A 21,613-nucleotide genomic window follows, 5' to 3' on the forward strand; every position below is an offset into this window, starting at 1 on the left:
AGGCATCTTGGTTTATTTCTGCCCAGGAATTGGCACTAGGCTGGCCACTTATGAATTACCAAAAGGAGAGGCAATGCTTCAACAAGAATTAAAACAATAGATGGCAGAGATGTTCATATTTTCATATGCGTATGTATGCAAATTCAGAAATACCTTTGTCAGGAGCTGCTGGCAAAGCAGCTTACTGATCATACTGTCAGCTCAGTGGTCAGCTGTGGGCATGAGCCAGCTGTGGACATGAGCCAAAATGGCCAAAAGAGACTCAGCAAAAACCTCTGTTCCTGCATAATCTGTTGTCCACTTGCTGTTATGAGCAATTTCAAGGTTCCTTCTCTTACTTCTTATCACTGTTGTTTTTTTTAACCTTTAAATTGACATTGGACCAGACAGCTATTCAAATAGAGGACTGCTCTCTGTAAAGTAGGACAAGCGGCCATCCTCTTTTATAAAAGGGACTTAGAGCTACTTCTCGATTGTGAATATTTATATCCTGCCTTTCTAGTTGATAACTGAACAACTGAAGGTGGCTAAGAAACAAAAATTTAAAATGGCATTCATAAAACAGATTTTAAAAGCTAACAAATGAGAAGCAAGTACCGGTAAATCATCATCATAAAATGTCCCTGCCAGAAAGAACACTCAGCTCCAGCTGTCCATTGCCCTGGGACTGCAGAAACAAGCGAAAAGGACACTCTGGCTCCATCCGTCAGCCAAAGGGAACAAAAGCCACCAACCACTGTCCAAACAGAAACACCAGCCTGGCTCAAACTTGATACAGCTTGCCACAACATTCTGGCCTTGATGGACTGATCTCTCTCTTCTACCTTTTCTTCCCTTCCCCTTCCCTTGTGTGCTTTGTTTAGTTTGTTAAGACTGAAGACAGTCTCTCTCTCTCTCTCTCTCTCTCTCTCTCTCTCTCTCTCTCTCCTTTTGAGCTTCTTAGGGAGACAATACTTGGCTGTAAAATGGGATAAAAATAAAGGAAAGAGACCCACAAAAGCTGTCTAGAAACCATTTGTATTATTCCTACCTCTAACTAAACTCAGTTTGGGTGGGATCTCCACAAAGTAAAAAAAAAAAAAAAAAAAGTATACAACCTTTTCCCATAGAACACAAGTTATGCAGTGGTACGAAAGCGTAACTAATATCCAAGCACTTACCCTTCTGCTCAAATGGCACAAGCATGTGGGGCAACTGGATTAACACTGATCTAAAAATAATAATGTATAACCCCTCCAGGGCAATTACAAGGGATTTTTCTAGATTCCAAAATGGTACTAAAGAAAGGGGCAGAAGAAGGAAATGAAGACGTATTCGTTGAAAATAATGGAATTCATAAGAAAAACACAGACCAATGAAACTACAAAAATGTAAGAGTGAGAGAGGTTAATGGCAAGAAAACCTCAGAGTGTAGCAGACATCTCTCTCTGATCCTAAAAGTGAAATAATAACGAGTCTAATCATATCCCTGGCTTTTCAGTCAGCACCCTGAGGCAAAGCAACAGCTATCCATAAGCCAAGATCTGAATACTATATTTGGCTGCCTCCACACAAGCTGAGATGGGACAAAAAAGCATATCTGGGGGATCTCTCAAGAGCAGTGTAGGGAGGAGAAGATCAGTAGAATTTATTTATTTGCATAAGATAACATACTATTACTGCTATGTTTGCCTCATGGAGGCAAACACCATCCACAAGCAATTACTTTGCTAAATGCATCACTTGTAATTTCATGAATGCTTATGAAATATTAAATAGCATGCATAGTGTGTGATCAGGACTGTATTGTGCTGGGAGAGGGGATTTAACCAACCCACTCTCCTTGGTAGCTGTAGTCCCAACAAAATCAGACACACAAAACCTGCTTGCTGTTCCAGGAAAGAAGTTCCCATTGTAGTAACTTTCTTCCTGAGCTAATAGCAGCATGGGAGGAGAATGTTTTTGCTGGGACTGAAACTTCTGGACAGCGGAAGTTCAATCTCCTCTCCTAGCAAACGATGGCCCTAATCTTCATGTGGAGGGGGGAGGGGCTACCTACCACTGACCATTTAAAAAAGAATCACTACCTTAAGTGATGCATTTAGCACTGTGTGTAGCTCAGCCCTTACTTTCAAGGAAACAGCAAGTCATTATTGAACTACACATTTGCCATGGTGTCTGTTTTACCACCACATTTAGTTAGGACTTTTCAGTAATATTCAGCATGGACAAACGTGCCACAGAGTTATCATTACTAGATTTCATAGGATAAAAAGCTTCCTGCTCCAGCTGATGTAGATGCAAGTTGCTATGTAGGAAAATAGCTGACATTTGGCTGCATGTGCAACATATGATTCTGGGTGAACATGAATACTTCATATATGAAAACATTACTTTCAGATACCACCTTCTATCATGCAACCTATGAACAAAAGAACAGCAACAAAGATAGTGTTACCTGTTTCCGAAATTTCATCCAGGTACAGGTTAAGGGCAGAGTTCCTGCAACTTTGCACAACAGCTCCACTGATTCACCAGCCCGAACTTTTTGGTCTTCTGGGAACTGAACAATCTGCGGGGGAAGAGCTGGCAAAAAGGGAGGATTTATTTAGAGGTAGGGTTCTCACTGGAGTAAGTTCTTGGCTCTGAGTTTAGGAAGCTAACAAGGCATTAAAAGTGTGCCTACATCTATGTGGCTCTGCTTTCCTCCATTTTTCACTGAAGCTTTTCACTGCTTCTTGGGCTGACGGACAGACTTTTCAAAGTTATCAAGTCAATGCATCCAGATGGGTAAGTTAACCTATTGCCATTTATCTAACCATTTTTTCAAAGCTTCAACTGTGAAAAGAGCCCAGCAAAAACAAGCCCAGTCTCCTGGCTGAGTGAAGCCAGGGATGGGGGGTTAGAAGTAAAGCACACCAACAGCTCTACCAGGATTACAGGATAACAAGGCAGCAATTTCAGCTCAGTCTTGGAGATGCCCTATAGAGGTCTCTAGAGACAAGACTGAGCTGAGAAATGAGGAAGAGCTGCAGCTCAGTGGTAGAGCAACTGGATCAGTGCTTGCCATCTCTGTGTTAGGACTGGGAGAGAACCTTTCCTGAAACCTTGGTGAGCCTTTCGGTGTAGGTAGCACTGAGCTAGACAGACTAATGATATGACTTACCTTTTGCCCTGCTCTTTCCAGGCACAGGTCCACACTTTAAAGCTCTGTGTCCAAGTGCTCTTTTTTTTCCCCCTTTCCCCATGAAAACATGCTCTTTAAAGCTGAAGCACAACAACCAGAAATTAGACTTTTCCATGGATTCAGCTTTAAAAGAGTTGATTTTAATGGGGAAAGCTCTGGAGCAAAAAAGAGAGGGAAAATAAAAGAGAGCAATTGGACACATAACTTTAAAGCATTAGACTGTGCCTGGAAAGCATGGAAGAAAGGGAAGTGTAGATATGTCCTGCATATAAAGATAGCTTCCTATGGTAAAAACAAACAAACAAACAAGGGTTCCATGGAGGGCACTCTTGCCTAAAGTGTCCGTCATGAAGGGGGTTGGACTTCCTCCCTTGGTTTTGGTCTATGTAGTCACTCAAATCTCCCTCTACAAATGATGCAAGCTAAAAAAAGGATGTGTATGATTTTCCCCCCAGACCTATAGGAAAGATCTCAGATAATTTCTGAGTTAATCTGAGGGAGCTATGGGACAGCTCACCCATCTCTAGTCCCAAATTGAATGCAACTAACCAGGCGTTTTTTGTGGGCCACCAGAAGTCCATTAAACCTCTTGCTTTTTTTAGCTGCCTGACACTGCAAAAACACTCATTAAGCATGAATCATTAGCCCTAATTTATAGTTGATTAACAGCATTTGACTTGATGGGCATTTGACTTGATGGGTTATGAATTCTCCAAGTCTGGTTCAGAGTGAGTAAGGGCATGTATGGGGCAGAAATCTATCCATCAGCACAGGGGGGAAAATCTGATTTGGGATAAGAATTTGGTTAGTCTTTGAACTAAAGTCACTTTATTCAGTTATAATTGGTTTTTACTTTTAACTTGGGGAGGTCTAATGAGAGGGAGTTTAAGACTTCCTGTCTGACAGAACTGCACAGTCTCTTGAAAATGCTGTGTGTCTAATAAAACAACATATTTTATTACACTGATACACACACACACACACACACACCTGATAGACCTACAAAAGAAGACAGGTAACTGAGAAACGTTGTCCTGAACTGTCAAGCCATCAAACTTAAATGGGTACAACTAACAAGGTTGTTTAAAGTGTGTTGCATGGTAATTTTTCTGCATTTGTTTACTGTTCTCTTATCTGTATTAATAGCAATATTCCAATCAATACCTGCTTTGGGTGAAGTCTTGGGAGCTGGTTTTTTCTTCACTGTTGCCTCACCTAATTAAACAAAGAGAGGGGTTTGTAGATGAACTTTGTGATGAGCACAACAAAATATGTGAATTCACTATACAAGTAGAAGCTGCCTGTTTGCAAAGGGGAACTGTGTAAACATGGCACTGTAACAAGTGTCAGGATCTCCCAACATCATTTTACTTTTGTAAAAAAGTCACTGGGAATCCCTTTGTTGGATTAGGCTTATGAGATTCTAACCAGATCAACTCCCTGCTATTCCTACCAGCCAGAGGTAGAAACTTGTGCACTTAAAAAAAAAAAAAAAGTACCAACATAGCTAATAGCAAATGGTACAGAGACAACTCTGGTTTCAGGTCCCATGGGGCATGAGGAGAAAGCATCCAATTCCCCTCCCCCATGTCATGGCTCCAGTCCAAAGCAGGGGCCCCCACTGTTGCTTTTACAAAAAATAAAATTATATTGGCAGCTCCATACACACAAAGTACCTATGTAATGAGTGTAGTTTTGCCCTGAGAGGAAATGGGTGCAGCCTCCCCAGAATGCATTTGTTTCCTGCCAAGAGTAGGACTGAGAGCAAAGGAGGACAAATACTCCTATAATGAGGCTATGTAACTAATCACCTGTACGTTTGTTTTTAAGGGGTGAGATTTACAAAGCATTAAAAGGCTGATATTGAAGCAGAATAATTTTAGGCATGAGAAAATCACACCTACTGTGGGGAAAGGCTCCTTTTAAATGGGTTTGCAGCTATGGAACATTGTGCCATGCCATTTCAATGGTGCAAATACTAGTCCCATAAGTAGAGATGCTCAGAAGCGTCTGTGTTTGTGTCTGTCCCGATCTCCCTCTCGTTTCCCTTTTCAGGCATTTTGCTAAAAATAGTAACACGAAACTCCCAACTGCTCCTTCCTTCCCAGGAAATCACTCACTGCACTGTCTGAGCCACTCAAAAATGATCAAGTGGAAAAATCTCATATAACTGCAGTAAAGGCTGGAGACTATCTGGGCAAAACCTATATCCACAAGTCTTCCTGTCATTATGAGTTGTATTCAATGCAGTGCTAAGGCTAAGGTTCCATCAATGCAAGGATTTCTTGCACAACACTGTTGTCCCCTACACTCTGCTGAAGGTCCTCCAAAGTAGATTTGGGGATGTGCAGATGATGATGATAAGTTTACTAAACTTGTTAGCTGCTTCTTCTTGTCCAAGACAATTCAAAACAATTTCCAACCAACCAACCACTTCACATTTAAAGAGCTTATCTATCTTTTGATGCTGCTAAGTTGCATTCTAAGCACCCACAAGATGAAAAAAGATTTCTGGGAGGTTTGGTGCAAAAAGGGGGGGAAAGAGTTTATTTTGTAGATTGGTTGTCTATATGGTCTCTGTCAAACTACCTCAGGGAGAGTCCTCTCACCTGGAGAAACCATGGCCTGGTTTGCATACAGAAAGTCCCTTGTTCCAAACCCAGCATTCTGCTTTGTCACATGCCAAGCCGTAGGAGAACTCCACCACAAATCAGGTACAGATGTTTGATAAAAATAATCAAATTGACAGATTTGTCCATCCTTACTTATAGCTAAGCACACTGCAAAGTGCACTGCTGGTGAGACCTCAGATACCTACCACCATCTTAATTTCCCAGCGTCATATCTCTCTCTCTCTCTCTCTCTATATATATATATATTAGCATATGTAAATATTATGCTCATTTGTGTCATGGGCTTCTGCCCCATTGTCCTTTCAGTACCTACCAATGCCTGCTTCCACTAGAAATTTTACCAATGTGGTCAAGCACAAGAGAGAGATTATTCTCCTGTACTTTCCCTAGCTTCGCTTCTATAAACCTGAGAGGTTACTTCCAAACAACCAGAAATTTTTAATGACTTCAGCAGTGGTCCATCCTCCTCCCCCATGCACAATAATGCCACTGCAAAGCTTTTCAAAACAAAAGCTTATAGCTAAGCTTCTAAATCTCCACACTTAGGCTCTTTAATAAGCAGCTTGATATTTTAAAATGCTAGCCATTTAGCAGCTCAAACTTCAGCTGCACTCAGAGGACAGCCCATACTTTCTGAGACATCAAGCCCTTCTTTAGGAAACAGAAATTCAAGGAAATTTACCTGAAGCTATAGCTTTAATTTCCAGAGGGAAAAGAGTACTGTTCATATTATAGATGCCTTTGCACACCATGGGCCATTTAACACCAGTGCCCACTCTGTATTAGTCACTGCTGTGACATCCTTAGAGTCAGGTCAAGGTCTCTCAAAATCCTCAACTATCATTAGCCAAGATTTCTCATGTCCCATGCGGCTTCCCCTCCACTTTGCCATACATTCCAACAATAGCCTCTGCTCCCAGAATACTCCAGTCTATTTGTATGGTGGGAAGCTGAAGAAACAATAGCTCAGTGGTAGAGCATCTGGTTTGCATACAGAAAGTCCCTTGTTCCAAACCCAGCATGTTGGGAATGTCTGTCTGAAATATTGGAGAGCCACTGCCAATCAGGGTATACAATACTAAGTTACATTGGTATAAGTAGGAATAGTGGTCAGGGAGGAGCAGCACAAGGATCTGGGCTTTCTGATACCAGAATTGCTGTTGCATACCAGAGTAGGGCAGGGGTGGGCAGGGCAGGGCAACAATGAGGGCTGGGCAGTATGAGTCCACAGATGAACCCCTAGTGGCCTTTCCTTGGTATAATGGAGCCTTTTACATTATTAACTTTTACCAAAACCTTCCAACCAAGTTTGCTGAAGGCATTTCTAGGATCCATATTGCCTTTCCTCTCCTCCCCAGTTCTCTCAATATGACAACATAAAATTGTATCTACCTTTCAGATGGCTGGGTCTAGACTTGCATTCCGTAAATGAAAGGCTCCTTCCATTTGCGGAATGAGCTTTGAACAAGCAAGAAAGAGGAGACTATTGTCACTGATTTTCCCTTCAGTTTTGAAGGCCAGTCAAACACACTATTCCAGAGGGTGCTGTAACTCATCAGAGCAGTTGTGGTGTGGGTGTGCATGGGAGCTACAAGGGCAGGAGTATTTGGTGAAAACACCTCCCCTTTCACCAGCGGGAGCATCTCCTGAGCAAAATTCTACTGAGAGAACTTCCAGAGTCTGCAACTGAATTAGTGATCTAGTACTGTGGTACCTCGGGTTACATACGCTTCAGGTTACATACGCTTCAGGTTACACACTCCACTAAGCCAGAAATAGTGCTTCAGGTTAAGAACTTTGCTTCAGGATAAGAACAGAAATCGTGCTCCGGCGGCGCGGCGGCAGCAGCAGGAGGCCCCATTAGCTAAAGTGGTACTTCAGGTTAAGAACAGTTTCAGGTTAAGTACTGACCTCCAGAACGAATTAAGTACTTAACCCAAGGTACCACTGTAAGACTCTTTTCATGATTAAATTAGCAACTTGGCCTTTTGGGAAATGGGCATGTCATGATGCAATCTGCCTTCTTTCCCACCCCTGCTATTTGGGTGGGCAGAGTTCTGCAGTACAGGATCTTGCTTTGAATGAATGGCCCAGGTTCAATCACCAGCATCTCCAGTTAAGGAAGAGCCGCTGCCAGTAATTGTAGAAAATACAGAGCGGGATGGACTCCATATAAGGCAGTTCCCTGTGTTCTTAAGCAACTGTGTCTAAGAATCACACACCATTTTTAATTTTCCACTGTGACCAAGAACAATGCTTTTAGGAGCTCTGGGGCACTGTGCAAAGTTCAAAATGGTGGGGACTTATAGGAGAAAACTCTGCCATAAACAATCTGCTCCCACTCTTAGTAATCCTCAGCTTTTGGCCATGTGGATCTAAAGTTGCTTTGCTCATTGACCTTTGATTCCTCTACTATCTTCTTGGGAAATGGTGTGAATCCTATTGTTATCATATGCTTCATACTCATGAACTATATAAAAAAGAGAGGGGGTATTGGTTGGGGAGAAGATACCAAGTGCATGCACTGATAATTCTAAGTGGAACTTTAGGCCCATATTAAGAGCGCAGCAATAGAATGGAAAGAAAAGGGAAAGAAGATTGTATGAAGCAATTCCTGCCTATATAAAGAACTAGATGCAAAGCAAAACATCTAATCTGATTAAAATGGGTTAACCATGTTTGAGGAATGCCTGCTGCTGAAAGAAAACCACAGCACATTTTAGAAGGATCTCTAGGCTGACCTTCACTGAGATGACATGGGCAATTCAGCATAGTTTGTACATTTACAGACAAGAAAAGAACATTTCAGGAGTGGGGGAAATAAAAGGCAATTTTCACTGTGCCATGTGGGTTGTGTAACACAGAGATAAGATGTCATGATCAACTTCTATATGTGGCAATCAATAACAACCACCCTTCTCTTCTGCCTGTCCCCAGATAACTATGCAGAATGCAATGTAAACAAAGCCTTCATGGAAAATCCTGCTCTTTGCCAGTATTAACTCAGTCACAGCTTGTCAGGATGGCATAAACTATAAAGCATAATAAGCTGGCAGAGATTCAAGTAACATACCTGGCATAAACTTAAATACTTGCCAAGGAGGAATGGCATGCTCATCCAGAACATTTTCCTTACTGGTTTAGAGCAAGGATGGAAAACCCCTGGTGCTCCAGATGTTGTTGGGCTACCATCCCCACTATCTCATCAGTGTTTGACCCTTTTTCTTTGTTTCAAGTGACCAAATAAGCCAGGCATATGATCAAAATGCCTTAAAATGTGGTGTTTGCCACACTGATGCTCATCTCACAATGAAAATAGCCTCAAGGAATTCTAGACCAGGTGCTGTTTATCTAAAAGAAAGAAAGAAAGAAAGAAAGAAAGAAAGAAAGAAAGAAAGAAGCCCATTACAGAAACTTTCCTGTACACTCCCCCTGAAACTAGATAGGAAGTCCAATCACAATAATTTTTATTTGAGGAAAAGCAACCTGGTTCAGTTATGATGCAAAACGTGGTGGGTAAGAGGAAATATTTTCTATTTTATCAACTTCCAAGTGTCACTGAGACCTTCAGGTTTAATCCAGGAGTTTAATCTAACTGGCAAGGCAGATCCAAAACTCCCCCACCCTCTATAGGCTGCTTTGACAGGTGGGTGGGGTGGCCCACCTGTCAATCACATGGCATCAAATGATTCTACTTCAAAGCAAGAAGCTGGAACACATTCTAAGTGTGCTCTCAGCTTTCCTTTCCTCCTTTGAAGCCCTAGCTTGAGTTCAAAAGAGATCCTGCCTTTCTAGTGTAATTCAAAGAGCACACCATTTCCCCAGCAGAAGGGAATGAATGACCATGAATGAGCTTGGTGTGCACTTTTCTGCCTGACATCATACGTGTTGTTTGGGTCAAACTAGGAAGCCAGTGGGCCTAATTTGGCCCACAGGCCAGAAGTCTCCCACCAATGATCTAACCCATAAGAAAATAAAATGGACAAACCACTGTAGAACTAATTCAGACAGAGGGACCAACACTTGAGAAGTGTTATTTTTCCCACTTTGAAGATTATTTGTAAAACGAGTTCTCACACTATTGATTTGCCTGAGTTCTGTGCAGCATTGGATACAGTTTAGATAGAAGTCTGTTCCATGTTTCTTTTAGCAGTTCCAACATACCAGAATCTGGAGCAGTTCCAACTCAGGTTCATCCCCCACCCCCCAAACAAAAGAATTGGTCATGATAGGTCTCACTCTAAGTACCTGTTGATCCCGAAGTTGTTTATTAAAACCATATTCTGTTTAAATCACTTCTCTGAATTTTCCTGGGTCTGTGAGAAATCTTTTTCAAAGTGGAAATTTCAGAAGCTCTCTGAATAGTGGAACATACTCTATATTTTGTTATCTGGCAAATGTGACAGCAAACTCCATTTCTGCCTTACAGTTATCTGCAGTGTAATTTGCCTGTCACTATCTACATAATTATCAAGAAGCGCAAATTCTCACAATAAGTGCAGGGCCTAGAAAGCAAGATTTCAGCCTTAAAAGCGTTCATTTCCTCATGTTGCACATGTTCATTCTCAGAAGTTACAACAACAATACTACCATTCCACTCCAATGACTTTTCAAACATGGAAAACGTATTTTAAATGTTTAGGAGCTTGAACACAGTGGCATTTTGTTTTTATGCAAGGGGTGGTGGTGGTCCTACTTGAAGCTGTTACTTTATTTCTACATTTTTACAGCAACTATATCTTATTACAGAGTATAAAGTTGCAGGCTAATGAAATAAAAAAGAAAGAGCAACGATGGAACTTTTGCTGCCATCCTCTTAAACATATTGATGCTGAGCTGGGAAAAGGCAAGTGTGGGAAGCAGCAGGTTCTAGAACTCTGGGAGAAAGTGGTGATGCTGTGCTGAAGACTCCATTAATAAAAAGTGATTGGGCACACACCTCTAAGCCCGGTCCACAATAGGAAGTGGTCAGAGGCAGCATGTTGGCTATCAACTATGGCAGCAGACATGTTTAATGCTTTTATAATTGGAGCTTGGAAGAACTGCTGGTTCTATCCCTAAGAAATAGGAAATGGAAATTAAATCAAAACATTTTTGTGATTAGGTTGCAAAGACATTTGCCTAAAATGACACCTGTAAACTCCACTTCTCCATCTGGGTAAGATTTTGCTTTGTTTCTGAAGGGCAAGCAACAGAATAGGGCTTTGATCATTCTGGCTACTGAGAGCTAATCCCGGCCAGTTAAAGTAAGTGCTTTATATATATTTTCCACTGTGGAGCTCGTGAAAATGATGAGGAACTTTTGACATGTTTACACTGATGACATCCTTGTACACTGGCACTGCAAACATCTGTCTAATAATTCAAGAACAATGGAACATTGCTGGGACTCAAGCTCTACCCCACTACCAGTTTCACCATTTCTCCTCTTGAAAGTGGGGAGGAGATATCAGCTAGTTTGGGGGGCAGGCAACACAAAAGGATATTTGGATCGGGCAGGTTTACCTTTAATGATTAATTGGCTGGTTTTTGTTTTTAAATAAAAGCTTTGCTGCTGCTTGAAGCAGCTGGTTGGATACACCTTAGCAACCTGATGGTATCTCCTTTGACAGTGTTTGGGATGCAGTCCTATAGTGGATTCTCTCTCAAGTTTCACAGGAGATATCACTGAGCTGCAGAGGGAAGCTAATGCACTAATTAAGCCTGTCCCAAAGTCGCCCCACCCCATTAAAAACACACACCAAAAAGCTCTTCTATCGATTGATTGATTTCATTTATATCCCTCCTTTTTCTTCATGGAGCTCAAGGTGGCTTACATGGTTCTCCTCCTCATTTAATCCCCACAACAATCCTGTGAGGTAGGTTGAGCTAAGAGACAGTGACTGGCCCAAGGTCGCTATTTCAAGCCCACCCAAAGATTAATCCTGCATTTGCCCTATGCACCGAAAGTACAGAGACCTGCTAGCTTGAATTATTCAGTTCAGCACTAGCCAGGATATCAGGTCTAAGAAATAACAATGGAGATTTCCCTAGGTTTTGTTCTGGACAGTGTCAGTGGTGATGTATATTAACAACTCTCTGCAGGAGCACAGAATAACCTAGCCAATACTTTTGTTTGAAATAAAATCGGACAGATTTTATGCAGTAGTCAGCATGAAGATTTATTAAGGATATGAGATACCCCCAAGCACCGTTCTTTTGATTGCTGGAAGACAGACTGAAAAAAGAAATAACATTACACAGTGAACTGTTTTAAACAGTTGGGATAATTTCCCCCCCAATGAACACAAAAAAGGGAGTGCATCCTCTGGGACTTAAGATTTTAAGTTTTTTAAAAATATATATGCCCTAAAATGAATTGGGAGACACAATTGAGGAGTTAGACAGCTGCTGGGAGGCCATGATGAACCAATAAATTGAGGATAAATTCTGAAAAGACATAGTTGTTATGTGTTCCAAGTCCTCATGTCCAGAAGGTGGTCTGTCCTGGATGGAGTTGTGCTCCCTTGGATGGAGTAGGTCCATACCTTGGGGGTGTTCCTGGACTCATCCGTGCTACTAAGGTGGGCTTGGTGGCTAGGAGTACCTTTTCCCATCTATGGTTTGTTTGCCAGCTACTCCCCCTTTTGGACAGAAATGGCTTGGCCATTGTACTCTATGCTCTAGTGTTTCCCAACCTTGGGCCTCCAGCTGTTTTTGAACTACAATTCCCATCATCCCTGACCACTGGTCTTGCTAGCTAGGGATGATGGGAGTTGTAGTCCAAAAACAGCTGGGGCCCCAAGGTTGGGAAACACTGCTCTAGTAACTTCCAGACTGAGTCACTGCAATATGCCCTTGAAGGCAACTCAGAAACTTCAGTTGGTCCAAAAGGAAATGGTCAGATTACTGGCTAAAGTTCCATTTAGATCTCATGTAACTCATGTTTGAAAACAGCTGCACTGGTTGCCAGTTCATTTCTGAGTCCAGGTCAAGGTGCTCACATTAGTATTTAAAGCCCTAAATGACTCAGAACCCAAATATCTGAAATATTCTCTCCCTTCCAGACTCTCTTGGGTGTTAAGATTGGCAGAGGGGGCCCTCTTGGTGGTTCTTTCACCTTATGAAGTTTGGGCATATATCCTCCACAATACCCTGTACCCTGCCTCTGTAAGGAAGCACAGAAAGGAAAATGACAGCTACCCCAAATGTGGTGCAAAATATTTGGAGAAAATTCTGCAAAGTAGCCTAATCATCACTCACTCAGAGATGGACAAAAATCCCAAAAGACAGTTTTTTTAAATAAGACTTCAGGGAACTATGCAGTCTTTGGGCTATGGATGGCATATTGCTCAGGGATCATTTGCTTACTCCAGGGGTCAGCAATGTTTTTTAGCAGGGGGCTGGTCCACCATCCCTCAGATCATGTGGTGGGCCGGACTATATATATATTTTTTCGGGGGGGCAATGAAAGAATTCCTATGCCCCACAAATAACCCAGAGATGCATTTTAAATAAAAGCACACATTCTACTCATGTAAAAACACCAGGCAGGCCCCACAAATAACCCAGAGATGCATTTTAAATAAAAGGACACATTCTACTCATGTAAAAACAAGCTGATTCCCGGACTGTCCACGGGCCAGATTGAGAGGGCAATTGGGGCAGCACCCGGCCCCAGGACCTTAGGTTGCCTACCCCTGGCTTACTCCCCAATCAGGAGTAAGTCTAGATCAGCAAAGTCTAGAAAGTCACCCTTACAAAACAGAGATAAATCTGAGGCACAGTTTGTTTAGTTGCTGTAAGCTCTCTTCCACAGTAAGCTTATGTCACTGATAACTTTTCTATGTTATCCCTGCATCTGCTTAGTCCTATGGGCTGGGCTGGAGTCCTATGGGCTGGGCTGGAGATAAGAGGACTTACAGAAAGTATATAAAAGGGAACTGCCTAAACATTTGTACAGTCCATCTTCCTGAGGACAGGTTATACAAGTTTAGGGACTGTGTAGCAGTCTTGCTCACTTCCAAGACTTGAAAGCTCCCCTGAGTGGCATCCTGCAGGCTAGTTCACACAACACCAGCATTTTCCAACCTGGCATTCTCCAGAAGCCCACTCTGTAGTAACTCACAGCAGGGCGGCTGTCCCTGTTGAGATATGGCAGCAGGCACCCACTGCCTGTACTTCCTGGAAATTGAAGACACTTTTGTTTTGACAGCGAAATGAAAAGGTCTTTGCCAAGGTGTTCATTTTGTATTATTTAAAAACCTATCTTCAATTGTTTTCTTACTGGTTTTTTAAAAAAAAAACAGTTGCAGCTTTTTTATAGTGTTTGTAAATCACCTAGAAACATATGTAAAAGGCAATTCAATTTTTTTTATTACTGTTACTAATTATTATTACTGTTAATAATAATAATGTTTTGTATCACAGCTCCCATCATCCTTGACCACTGGCCATGGTAGCTGGGGCTGATGGAAGTTGTAGTCTAAAACATCAAGAGGACACCAAGTTGGGTTAGGGTGGACTACACAGTTACTTGGAAGAAGAAGAAGAAGAAGAAGAAGAAGAAGAAGAAGAAGAAGAAGGGGAGTTTGGATTTGATATCCCGCTTTATCACTACCTGAAGGAGTCTCAAAGTGGCTAACATTCTCCTTTCCCTTCCTCCCCCACAACAAACATTCTGTGAGATGAGTGGGGCTGAGAGACTTCAAAGAAGTGTGACTAGCCCAAGGTCACCCAGCAGCTGCATGTGGAGGAGCAGGGAAGCGAACCCAGTTCACCAGATTACGAGTCCACAGCTCTTAACCACTATACCACACTGGAGTCTTAAGGGTTATTTTCTCTGAAACTTGCTGTAGTGCAGCGATTCAGAAGCAATGTGGGCTGAGGGAGACTTATTACCGTAAACACCTTTGCTCTCCCAGTGCCTTATACCCGCTCAGCTCTATGCTGAATATTAATGTTTGAATAAACCTTTACTGCCTTTATCTGGTTTTTGCTGAGAGAATCGTAAAGAACCTTTCATACAAGAACATGGACTGTATGAAAAAATATGGAGAAAGCAGGCCGCAAAATGAGGTTTTATGTTTATACCAATCAAAGAAAGACATAACTTCTGAGTTTTTAGTAGTGAGATGGCATAAACATTATTGAATCCATCTCAGTGTGAAATTCTTCATCACATATAAACCTAAAGAGTAACAATTTAACACTGTTTATTTCAGTTCAAATATGAACACCCATAAAATTGGTTACCCTGGCCATTTTTACTTAGAGCAGTTCTTCCCATTAGTCGTCACAAAGCCAACACAAATACCGTAAGAGTAGAAGAAAATGACAATAAGTAGGCTTGAGTAGCAATAATTTACATCAAGGTTAATTTAATTACAAGATTAATAGCTACATTGTGGGGGGTTGGACTAGATGATCCTTGGGTCCCTTCCAGCTCTAAGATTCTATGAGTCTATGATCTAACATTGTCCCTATATTTTAATTTCCATGGATGGTAACTAGAACTTCCGAAGGACTCAACCCCTTAGTGATGCAAGATTGACTTAGATAGCTATACTTGTGGCTTTAGTGAGAAAGCGGCCCAAATACACATATAAGCAGTGAAGTCTGATCCATTAGGGCACTGCCCCACCAACCTCATTCTGCCCTCAGCCAGCCCCCACATGCCTGCTTTCTTTCTTACAACCATTCCATGGGGTGGCCCAACAGGAAGGATGGGGACAAAACTAGAATTCATTGTCTCTGCTTAGCATTGGCTCTAGCTCCACCTACTACCGACATCTCGGATTTCTGCCCTAACAGTCCCAAGGGGCACCAGCCATCACTGCATATAGCATATAAACTGTACATTATATAAGGTGCACCATCCATTTGGGAACCCTGACTAGCCAGAGTTCATGAACAGGTGAAGGAGATGTATATATGTATGGCCCTTTTCTCACCAATGCCAAATGCTTGGGCTGCCAGGGGTCATGGCCAGCAGGTGCCTCAGAAATGGAGGGGCTGTCCAACAGGCATGACTACATTGTTCCTATCCTGCATTTGCTGAACCTGTGAGGGGATTTTGTAAAGACCTCTCCTGACAAACACCATTCCTACACTAAGCTGCTCTGTTGTCTGTGTGCAAAAGGATTCCAGATTCTTTGGATGTTCTGAAAAATACCCCCTTAGAGACTAGATTGGGGTGGGGTAGAGGAGGCAGCAATGGGGAAAAGGTGGGATTTACTTTTGAATGGTGAAATTCAACTATTTCAGTATCAAATATGCACCAAGCACCACTGATTCTCCTGACTAGATTACTGGCTACCCGTGGAGCACTCAAATCTATAAATGTCAAGACTACCTTTCTCTACATTGTGCATTCTTTATTATAATAATCTGTCCACATCTGAGAATTGTACTGCACTTTCTAGCAAAAGGTAACCTTTATATAACATGGCAGCATCTAAGTGGCTGCGGCTTACACAAATGAATTTGCAAGTCATTCATTTACCGATATTATATTTCTTCATTTTGTGACATCAGAATAGATGGACATTGTTAATTTAATAATCATTTTAGGAGATTCCCCTTTTCCTTCTGAGGAGCCGAAGGATAGTGACTAAGAGGACAGCCATTCTCAACAAAATGCAAGATGTCTAAGAGAACTTTAACTGTCTTTCTGTTATAATCTCAAATAAAATATTGGGTGGCGGGAGAGACAAGACCTTCAACAGCAGCAGTTTTAGTCATAGCACCAAGAATTAAGAATATATGCAGTAGCTAACAGTGATTTCTCTCTCTCCCCATTATTCAGACACAGGTATAATGTTACTATTTTGCCTTTGATGTTAAATTGAATAAAAACTCTTCTCTTGATCTTAACTGGATTTGGTAAAAGAATGTTGCTATAGAGGTCTTGTTTACACAGCCATGGAATCTGGAGTTGTTTCAAGAGTTTGATTTAGTCTTGTTATTCCAACTAAAATACATCCCCTTTGACTGATTCATACTAACTTAAGTTTTTAACTCTGATTCCCGGCAACAATCCTAGGGCTGCAGCTATCATTAACAGGAAGGAGGAAGTGTTCTGTTCACCACCAAAAGTTGTGAATGATCAGCCTGCTATTCCTTTAAGATGAAACCTACAAATAACTACCCTAAAAGAGGGCAAAGTAGACCTATTCACATGCTGAAAGAGCCAGTGTGGTATAGTGGTTAGAGTGCTGGACTAGGACCTGGGAGATCAGGGTTAAAAACTTTACTTAGAAATGAGGGTTATTGGATGACCTTGAGCCAGTCATTATCTCTCAGCCTAGCCAGCCTCAAAGGGTTGTTGTGAGGATAAAAATAGAGCAGAGGAGGAGCTTGTAGGTCACATTGAGTCCCTTGGAGGAAAGGTGAGATAGAAATATAATACTCAGATGTTCTAAAAAGCAAGGGTATACAAGACAGTTTGTGGATATCTGACAATATGGAGAGGAAAAGGGGGAAACAATGCCAAAATTTAGGGATGGGTTTTATATATATCTTTAAAGCAAAACACCTGAGCCAGTTTTGGAGACAACATATTCAGTATGAACAATGAACTGCTTTTGCATTCACCAACTACAAAGCAATTCCATTAAAAAAAATCAGTTCTAAATAGACAAGGATTTGGCTTGGACCATTTTTCCACCTCTTGGCTTTTATTACTTAAGATACTTTTGTATGCACTGTATGAGGAATACCACCCTCATGATGACCCAAGTACGTCTAAAATTTCTGCTCATTTGGCTCCATAACAATGAGTTTATATAATGCAGAAATTGGGAAATTTGCTGCTTGTGTATCATACAAACATAATATCAAGAAGATTCACCTAGACAGAAGGCTTATCATGATCACTGCAGGAGGTGACATCAAGCACCCATACAAATATGTAAATGGAGGAACAGATTTTCATTATTGATGCTGCTGCCCTCTTTCTGTATGCCCCTAGCTTCAGTCACAATAAAGACAATCATCTTCGGAACCAACTGCTTTCTAAAGTACCTGCTCAAATTCAGCTGAAAGGAAACAAAGCAGAACAACTTACTCTCTGTTGCAAGCATAGGAGAGAGTGAACTCTTTGGCTTTTTGCTCTTCTTTTCAGTTGGCTTTGAAGACTCTATAAGCAGAGGGAAAGAAAAAGGACAGTTAACAATTAAAACAACAACAAGCATTTAGAACTAAAGAGCAATGATTGCAAGAAAAACAGACCTCTCATTCTTTTAATTTGATTCTGATTGAGGTGGAAAGCAGATGGAAATTGTTAGCTTTTGTGATGTTTAAACAAGACTTATTGCACACAGTGGTTTGGAAAGGCTACATTCTGAATAAAAATAGCTGTATCGGCTGTCCAATAGATGTTCTGCTCAAAACTCCATTAAACATCAATGGCTAATCTTAACAATTTAGTAGGATGCAACTTTCTACTGAAGTTACTCTGATTAAGCCCCAACTAGAGGGTTCCCTGTTTCAAAAATACAGGGATTGACCAAAGAGGGTTTAGCGTGAAGGGATAAAATAAGATCACTATGCTGAAGCTGAAAGATTAATCAAATCTCAGTTCAAAAATATAGCAAGGCTAGGTAGCAGGCTGTTATAATAAAGATAGAAACCAAGCCTGGGAACAGACAGTAGTGTTTCCAGAAAGTTAAATATAGTCTGAAAGAGATATTACTGCGCATGGAATGTACACTCAGTTGGTAAACAAAATCTGTAAGCTTTTGTATCATTTAAAAAACTTCTTAACCAGGAACAGCAATGGGGCAAACAAAATGTGCACCACGTTAAGACAACATATTATAGAAAAGCATGTGTGTTTGACTGGTAAACCTCCAATAGGAATCACACACATTTGTAAGCTTTTAAATGGTCACCTCCCTGGTTGCCTCTAGTGCATAAACAGTAACTCCAAGTAACTAGGCAAATAAGTCTTACAAAAAACATGTTTCTCTGAAAGAGCCACTGCCATTCAATGCAGACAATACTGAACTAGATGGACTAATGGTATGAGACAGTTTGCTACATACATTAAATTCCTTAGAAGAAAAGCAGAATGTAATGATTTTAAAATATATGCAAACTTTGATTTATTCTGTTTGCAAGATAATATGCATCTAGCAAAAATCATTCATATCCATTCCATCCTTCCTGTTCAACCTGTGAAGTCTTCAGCCATACAGCAAATATTCTCTTCCTTATATTGATCATGGTACCAGCATTTGTAGAACAGAACTGATGGGGCATCATTTTCAATATATATTGCTGCCATTTCTTCTTTTTAAAAATATACCATCCCCTCCCCCCAAAAGCAGTAAGATGTTATACCAGATTAGCAAATCCAAAGCAAAAATGCTGTTATATCAAGTATTAACTTTTGTTAATCTCTGAACTCAGTAAATTGAATATTATAGAAAAGTTGGACCCAGGGAGAATATCACAACAAGGAAGCAACTGTAATGACTAAAGTAGAATTTCTGCTACCTGCAAAATTTCATAATATTGGTTAGATACAGAAATGCAGAGATTCTTGCCTTTGTGGAAATGAATGATGTCCTAGATACTTCCAGGAAGTCTTCACAACAACCCAAAGGCCTTTTAATAAACTGAAGAAAATGGAACAATAAAAGTGACCCAGGCACTATCCTGGTATCACTGTGAGCAGAGTTTATTGCCTTTCTCAAGTTTCTTTAGACAGCTGATGTAAAATACACATTCAAAGAAGGGTTTTTAAGTAGCTGAAGGAGCTGATTTGTTCTAATGATGTGTCTGCCTTATTTGTACTGTAAGGATTTGGTAGCCCATTTTGCAACAGCCAGGATCTTGTCTAATGCCCTTGGCCAAGATTTCACCTCCTCGACAATTATCTGCAAATGGCTGAACGGCTACATAATAGGTAGACAAGTCTCGGCAAGAGAACACAGTAGAGCAAGCCCAGAAGTACTTAATTCCCCTGATGTTTAACCGGACACCAACAAGTGACATACCACCAATGCCTTGGAATTCAGCACATAACTGCTCACTGTCCCATAACCAAAAAAAAAAGGGACTGCCAGAGTTTATGATAAAACAACAGATGAAATTTTGAGTGAAGCAACTCCAAGCCTATGAATCAGAGAATCAATTCTGTCTTCATAACGTAAGAAGAGCCTGCTGGATTAGGCCAATGGCAGTCATAGCAATTAAAGTGTAAGATAAGGATTGTGGAAGCAAAGGCCCAAATCCTCATTCAGGCATGAAGCCCACTGGGCTCGTCATATAATCTCTCTATACCTAACCACAACGTTGTTATGACAATAAAGCGGGAGGCGGGGGAAATGACCAAATATACTGCCCTGAGCAACATGAACAAAGGGTGGGACCTAAATGTAATAAGAGTAATGAAGTGAATAAATAAAGGGCTTAGAGAATCTGGGTTTGCCCACATATCATTTTACAGTAGTACCTCAGGCTACAAACACCTCGGGCTACAAACACTTTGGGTTACAGATTCTGCTAATCCAGAAATAGTACCTTGGGTTAAGAACTTTGCTTCAGGATGAGAACAGAAATCACACAGCTGCCGCACAACGGCAGCGGGAGGCCCATTAGCTAAAGTGGTACCTCAGGTTAAGAACGGTTTCAGGTTTCCAGAACGAATTAAGTTCGTAACCAGAGGTAACACTGTACGAGGAACGTATGTTCTGTTTTAAGCTCAAGTGACCCCCAGAAGCCACGTTTGCTTCAAGACAAGAGTGAAAGTGAGCATTAGCACAGGCTATTGACTGCAATGTGGTAGATACAACAACAGCATGGAGCTCTTTCTCTACCATCTTTGGTAAAAATTTCACCACGGTTTCTGTTTGGTGATAAGAGTACCAGAACAAGAGCAAGTTAAATATTAGTTTTATTTATTTAATTTTGCCTCAAAAGCACACACCATTGCTTACAAGGCAGCTTTTTAGATATGGTTTCAAAATGCCACAGAAACTATCATAGGTGAACTTAAATGTATGCAGAGAGGATTTTAAGGTCAATTCAGACGCACAGTTTTGGCAGTCTGAATGTGGAGCTGACACACAATGGTGTGGACACAGTGTTTAGCTCCATGTGGCTCATTCACTGTTTGTTTTAGATATTAAAAATTGTAACATTTTCATGGAAGGAGTGTAAAAGAGAAAGAAGCAGAAAAAGCCACCTTTTCGTGGTTTTACAAATCAGAATCAGATTAAACAGGGTGACGATAGCAGAAATTGAGGTGGGATAAGGAGGGGAAAGTCTACTTACCTTCCACCGACACGTTGCAAGCACACTCTGATTTTCCTGCCGTATTCTCAGCTATACATTTGTACTGGCCCTCATCTTCAGGGAAGGCCTTGTCAATGGTTAGTGAGCACAGTGGTCCTAATGGGCAGGAAACAGAGGTTAGGAGGGGCCACCAAGCATTGTTTATGACAAAAGCACAGCTCTGTTTGTTTCTGGTAAATTTTTATTTATTATTCAGATAATAAAACAATAAAACCCCACAATCAGTGTAGCGAATACCAGATACATTTGTAGAAAAAAATTTGACAGTTAATAAATTATTTGCAATATGTAAAGACAAAAGTGAATAAAGTCTTTTTCCCCCAGCTCTGTAGGTCCTTTGAAATATGCCTATGGAAATACAGAACTGTTAACATTACAACTTTATTTAGTGTTACGTTAACTGAAATAATACAGAGGAATATCTCTTAAGACTTATCTTGGTACATTCTATATTCATAGGCAAAGCAGTCTTAAGATAAATATTTTCTTCCTTCCTCAGCCTACATCCAGATGCATTGTTATGCAGGGCGGC

At 41.0% G+C, this 21,613-nt stretch overlaps 1 protein-coding gene across 5 annotated transcripts in view; it reads right to left on the reverse strand.

Annotated features, from left to right (window-relative positions):
- MYLK (myosin light chain kinase) overlaps positions 1-21,613 on the reverse strand; it is a 175,638-nt gene that overhangs the window by 36,675 nt on the left and 117,350 nt on the right. For all 5 annotated transcript variants that reach the window (XM_079992853.1, XM_079992855.1, XM_079992854.1 and 2 more), the window contains 4 exons: positions 21,061-21,177; positions 17,846-17,917; positions 4,331-4,381; positions 2,438-2,565 (listed from right to left, as the gene is read on the reverse strand). In XM_079992853.1, coding sequence (XP_079848979.1) covers positions 2,438-2,565; positions 4,331-4,381; positions 17,846-17,917; positions 21,061-21,177 — 368 coding nt within the window. The remainder of the gene's footprint in view (positions 1-2,437; positions 2,566-4,330; positions 4,382-17,845; positions 17,918-21,060; positions 21,178-21,613) is intronic.

The sequence above is a fragment of the Podarcis cretensis genome (assembly GCF_951804945.1).
Source record: "Podarcis cretensis genome assembly, chromosome: 1".
Classification (NCBI taxonomy): Eukaryota; Metazoa; Chordata; class Lepidosauria; order Squamata; family Lacertidae; genus Podarcis; species Podarcis cretensis.